Source organism: Diachasma alloeum, unplaced genomic scaffold, assembly GCF_001412515.2.
Source record: "Diachasma alloeum isolate Michigan unplaced genomic scaffold, Dall2.0 Dall_scaffold_00219, whole genome shotgun sequence".
Taxonomy (NCBI): domain Eukaryota; kingdom Metazoa; phylum Arthropoda; class Insecta; order Hymenoptera; family Braconidae; genus Diachasma; species Diachasma alloeum.
The window spans coordinates 260,848-267,218 of record NW_021680384.1 but is presented as its reverse complement, the minus strand read 5'-3'; the positions used below and the strand labels follow the sequence as shown (position 1 = coordinate 267,218).

Below are 6,371 nucleotides of genomic sequence, written 5' to 3'. Positions count from 1 at the left end.
CTTCGCTCACGTCTTCGCCACCTCTTCAGTATTCTCTTCTGTCTTCTTGGCGTCGCCTCAACAAAAAACCCATTCATGTGCATTTTTCACATTCCCCTTTCCCCAAACTTTGAAATAAATAACTGAAAATAGTCGAGGGAAAAAAAAATTGTAAAAAAAAACCTGCTAAGCGATAGGGGGAAAAATCCGTGAATCCTCTCCCGAAAATTCAAAATATTTCGAGCAAGAAAAAAAAAGGGGAGAAATGGAGAACCCGTTCGCGAGTGATTCTGTCTCCCCCTTTTGTCTTTCATTCCCTCCTGACCTCACCCAGTGGAACCATTTGATTTTTTTTTTTTTCGGGGGAACCAGGGGCACTCGCTACTGCTGCTGTGGCCGATCAACACACACGAGAGGCAGTTCGGAAGTTCCCGCGCCCCATGCCGGACACACACAACACGTACCGTCGTCCACACACCTTCCTCGTACAATTTTTTTCGGGACTTCCAAAGGAGTTGATGACTATTGTCACGTGCGGTTTTCTGGTAAGTGTTTTAAAAACGTTATTTCATTCTCTTTCATCAATATAATTAGTTAATAATTTATTGATAATTATTTTATGAATTAAATAATGACCGAATTTTCATTAAAATTGTCTCATTCATCGAGTGAGACAATTTTAATGAAAAAAAAAATCAATAAATTATTAATTATCTTCGATAAATTATTAATTATCTTCGATAATTAATCATTTATTCATAATCATTTTATCAATTAAATCATGAGCAAATTTTTATTGAAAATCTCTCTGGATAAATAAAAGAAATAACCCATTTTGCCCCATTATTTCTAGAGTTAGAAGGAACACAATTTTTTTTTCTCTTTCTTTTTAGTTTTTGAGAGAACCCCTGGGGCAGAATGGGTTGTTCTTTCATGGCAACTAATTTCTCCCGTTGTCTCCAATGGGGTCACAATCAACCCCCTCCCCCTCTTAATTAAATAATAATCCTCGATAATTAATAATTTATTGATAATTATTTTATCAATTAAATAATGACCGAATTTTGATTAAAATTCTCTCACTGGTTGAATAAAAAAAACAACCCATTTTGCTCCATTATCTCTCACGTTACGACGAAAAGATTTTTTTTTCTATTTTTTTAGTTTTTGGAAAAAATACGGGGAAAAACGGGTGGTCTTTTTTAAAATTAATAGGTAAATTTTTCGATCCATCGAATGGGGTCAATACGGACCCCCAACACCTTTCCCAAAAATAATGTAATGAAGGGGATGAAAAGCTTATGAAAATTGAGAAATGAGATTTTCCTCCTCATTTTCATGAAAAGAATGAGAAAAAAAATTATGGAAATTAGTTGAGTGCCATTGACCTCCAAAAAACGTCCTTGGAGTAGTACCCCAGGATCGTTTTTCAGTGAGCGCATGAAAAGGAGAAAATGGAAAAAAAGGGGGGTTGGAGGGGGGGGAGTTGAAAGGGCACTTGAAATTTAATTGTAATTTGTGGCCCGAGGAGTCCGGTTTCTCCTGCTGACACGCATGATGTACGTACTCTCCTCTCCTGAATAAGAAGCGAGAGTGAGAGAGAGAAAAATCACTTGTTCATTTGAGTCTTTACCGTTACCGAACGCCTTTTGAAACACCTCTCAATTTTTATCTGTCGCCCTGATTATTTAATGAGACTGAAAAAACGCGTTCAAATATTTTTTAACATCGCAAAACAAATTGTGACGAAAAAAAATTCCTCTCAATTTTCTTTTTCCAACTTTTCACAATTTTTCAAAATTTTCACGACTGCGTGAGGACAAAATAGTTTTCTACGACGAGGAAATCTTCACTTTTTCTTTCAAACTCATTATTATTTCTTTTTTATTGATAAATTAATTTTCTCCGGGGTCCAACACCTCGACGAAGGTGAGCCAGAAACCTCGCGTTGACTTGAAATGATTTCTCATCTTTATTCGATCGTGAATACTTGAAAAAAAAAAATTCATGAATGCTAATGCCACTGGTCGAAAAAAACCGGACCACACGGATCGTAAATAAATCTGGCCGGTGGGAGTTAAGAGGATGAACAAATAAATGTGTAAATTGGAAATATTCTATCTTTTTCTTTCGATTGAGAATCGTCTACTCCTCAAAATTAGAATAGTACATTTCGATGTGAGTGAGACGGAATTTTTACGGGTGTGAAGTTGGTGCTGTCAATGACACGAGCCGAAAATTCTCGTCTCACGTGTGTCGAGCGGTATTTTATAGCGAGTGCCGAACTGAGCCTTTTTTCGATTACAAGTGAACGAAACGAATTTTTACTTACGGGTAAAGAAAAAGCCACATTTTGGTACAAAGTGAAGGTAGCAGCAGTGTCAAAATAATACATTACGTCGTCAAGAGATGAAAGTATTACCCGACGAATGTGACTTTTTATCACTGCTGCTACCTTCACCTCATGGTAAAAAGTGACTTTTCGCTCATCCGTAAGCGTATTAGTATATTATGTTACTAGTGCATAAAGATCCACATTTTAGCGCGCACGTGTAACACGTCCTATTTTTTATGACACCTGCCGGGTTCCCTGTTCGGGGCGGTAGTGGGGGTAAAGTGGTTGTTTTTGTACACGAGTGTGGAAAGCGAAGCTTTACGTACGCCGTGCAGAAAACAACCGCTTTACGCACACTAAACTGCTTCAAAAAGTGCACTTTTTAGGCGGGTATTACAAAAAGTGTTTTTGACCCGTGGAGATGTATACTCAACCCTCCCAAAGGTTAAAGAACACTTTTCGCACGAGTGTCGAACCTTATTTTTCACCACAACGTGTGAAAAAATCCCACTTTACGCACAAGTGATGAAAAAAAATTTTTTCCAACATTTTTTGTATTTGATCGACGCGACGATTAATATTTCTCCAACGGGTGAGCGCGTACTGTCCCGGCAGTTTTTCTGGAGAAAAAAAAAATTTAGTGGGGCAAAACGGGTCGTTTTGCTATTTATTTCCGACCCTGGACTTCATGGCTATAAAATAGTAGATGATATTCGTTTTTTTTTTATTCGTATTTTTTTCATTTTGGCATGTGCCTCACATATCTCTATTCTGCAATTCTCTCTTGTTTTTTCGATCACGTACGAAGTGTCAAGGCGCTACTGTTACCAAACCACGCAATCAATTATGTAAAAGAATTGAATTGAACGGCAATGGATTTTTCAAGCCATTATATGACAAAAGTACAAGGTCAATTGTCTTGATTTTTTCATTGTCGAGATTTTGAATTTAAAAATTGCGAAAAAATTGAGGTAAAATATCGTCTCAATTTAGACTCGTGGAGCTGTCTAATTTCAGTAGAAAAAAAAAGTTTGAATTCACGCTGAAAAAAAATTATCTCCCGTGTCAATGATCCCAAGTCATCAATATTCCGGAATTAGTCTTCCTAATGGAATTATAATTTATGTTACACGATGGAGTGACTCAATCCATCAGGCACACGATGATTCATTCATGTCCCCAGGATTTATAACACCGAAGAATTATTTTGGAAGACAGTCTATGGTCCAGCGTCATGAAGCGAGGATGGATTCTCATCGGGTGGATCTACTTAACTCTCCAGGTAATTTTCTCCAGAATGAAGAAAAAAACAATAAGACCACCCATTTTGCCCCTCAAAAAATATCAGGATCGACATCCTGGTTTATCCCATGAGATCAGGCCAGGGTTGAAAGAAAAACATTTTGATTTCATTTTATTTCTAATTTTATTCTGTTCAACTTTTTTTTTTCATAAATTTATAAATGTAACATTTTTATTTTTTGTGATACAGGTCTTAAAAGTACAATTTTGAAACGGTTTAATGTGCTTAGAGTGAATTTTCGTGCGCACAACTTGTCTCAATGCACGCGAAATTCAATTTTTATCACCCGTCCGGAAAGTGAAATTTTACGTACGCTCCGCGTCTAAAAACACTTTTACGCACTCGTATCGAAACAGCTATTTTCGTCACAGGGCCGAAAAAAACTTTTCTGACGAGTGTGAGAGTTACAGACTGAGGCGATGCCGAGGAATGCAATCACACGAGTCAAAAGCTGTTTTCGGCCGAGGGACAAACATAATTTTTCGTCGCAATGTCCGTAAACGACATTTTACGGACAGTGTGATGAAAAATACTATTTTTACATTTTCAATAATGACATTCGTGTTGATTATCTGTCGAAGGTGATTGAAGTGACGAGTCATGGAAGGCTCATGGATCCACCAGCGAGGAACAGCATGTGGCGATTTGGTTTTCCCAATCCCGTGAACTACAACGACAATGAGCTTTTTTGCGGCGGCTACGCCGGTAAGTGAACGAAAAAAAAATACTCGCAGTAAAAGCGACTGAAATGAGTCACGTAATGTCGCAAGAAGGGAGTAATTGGCGGCAGGCGAGTGAAAAATAAAAGGCTATCTGATATTGATATTTCGTTGAATTGGTGAATAAAAAATAATCTCCATGAATAACGAGTAACGAGAAAGCATGAAACATGATTGTGGGATTTTTTTTATAGTGCAGTGGGTGCAGAATGAGGGGCAGTGCGGAATATGCGGTGATGCTTATCACTTGAAGGAACCTAGGCCTCACGAGGCCGGGGGAGAATTCGCTAAGGGCACTATTACGAGACATTACACCGTTGGACAGGTAGTTTTTAAATTTTTTTTTCTTAGATGAGATGAAATGATATTATCTTGAGGTGAGATAATTAATCTGACGATGCGATAATTACAACTTTGGATTAGATAATTATATTTTATCGTATCCAACTTCATCCTTGACTGGAGAGAAGATGAGATGAGATTATATCATCTCAATATAAGATAACATTATTATAAGATACGATGAGCTGAGAATATTCTACATTCAGATAAGAAAATCTTGTCGTATGTGATCACAGCTTTGAATAAAAAATGATTTATACTTTTTAAAAATGAGCAACAAGATGAGATAAGATAAGATGAAATCATCGGATCTTATAGATATTTTTTCCGAAAATACTTATTTCCACATTTTTTAAAGGAGAATCAGGCCATTCTTAAAAAATATGGAACTAATCACAAATTGTTTTCAGGACATTGACATTGAAATAGAGCTAACAGCCAATCATCAAGGTTACTTTGAGCTGTACATGTGTCCGAACAACAATCCCCGTCTACCAGCAACTCAAGAATGCTTCGACAAGTATCCCCTTTACCTCAGCGGTACGGAAGAAGTGAAATTCGTAATACCAGAGGACAGTGATAAAAAAGCTGTTTTTCGGTATCGAGTAACATTACCACCTTACCTCACCTGCTCTCAATGCGTAATGCAGTGGAATTATTACACAGGTGAGTTCCATAAACCAGTGAAATAAAAAAATGCCTCAAATGATCACTTGCGAGTGAAAGTCCAAGGCTGCACACAAAAGGGCGGAACAACAACAACAACAATTGAATAAAGGAAAAAAAAAAATTTCAGGCAATATGTGGGGCACATGTGCCAATGGTACAGAAGCCGTTGGTTGTGGCAGACCCGAGACCTTCAGAAATTGTGCCGATGTTAATATTGTAACGAGCACTGGTGCTGTACCACCTTCATTCATTCATCAACAGGATAATCCATTTGTTCTGTATTATCAGGATTACAGATTAGAGAATCAAGTTTTACCACTTGTGATTAGATCACAGGTCTGTTTACCACATAAACATTACAGATTTATACCGGGAATGGACAAGTGGTGTCAGACTAATTGCTTGAGGTATCCACCTCATTGCCCAGAGAATATCTGCACTTGTCCGTAAGTAATAATAAAAATAAGGTATGAATTTTTTGGAATGATTATTTTATGTAGAGTAACGGATAACTCCGTGGGGATATACGAGGGCTTTTAACGGACTAACATGGATAGGCGGGGTAAACATTCAAAATTCCGTGGGAAATTTTCACTTCCGGTCACGTGATTTTTTTTCCGTGACGTCATTTCTGGTCACGTGATTTTATTTCATTATGACGTCACTTCCGGTCACGTGATTTTTTTTCCTCGTGACGTCACTTCCGGTCACGTGATGTTTATTTCTCGTGACGTCACTTCCGGTCACGTGATTTTTTATTTCTCGTGACGTCACTTCCGGTCACGTGATTTTTATTTCTCATGACGTCACTTCCGGTCACGTGATTTTTATTTTTCGTGACGTCATTTCCGGTCACGTGATTTTTATTTCTCGTGACGTCACTTCCGGTCACGTGATTTTTTTCCTCGTGACGTCATTTCCGGTCACGTGATTTTTTTTCCTCGTGACGTCACTTCCGGTCACGTGATTTTTATTTCTCGTGACGTCACTTCCGGTCACGTGATTTTTATTTCTCGTGACGTCA

The 6,371-nt window shown here is 37.8% G+C and overlaps 1 protein-coding gene across 1 annotated transcript in view; it reads left to right on the top strand.

Moving 5' to 3' along the window:
* Window positions 1-3,537: 3,537 nt before the first annotated feature.
* LOC107037404 overlaps window positions 3,538-6,371 on the top strand; it is a 3,517-nt gene continuing 683 nt past the window's right edge. Inside the window, exons 1-5 of the mRNA XM_015255949.1 lie at window positions 3,538-3,596; window positions 4,199-4,322; window positions 4,531-4,661; window positions 5,089-5,344; window positions 5,475-5,793. Of these exons, the coding sequence (XP_015111435.1) occupies window positions 3,549-3,596; window positions 4,199-4,322; window positions 4,531-4,661; window positions 5,089-5,344; window positions 5,475-5,793 (878 nt within the window). The 5' untranslated portion in view covers window positions 3,538-3,548. The remainder of the gene's footprint in view (window positions 3,597-4,198; window positions 4,323-4,530; window positions 4,662-5,088; window positions 5,345-5,474; window positions 5,794-6,371) is intronic.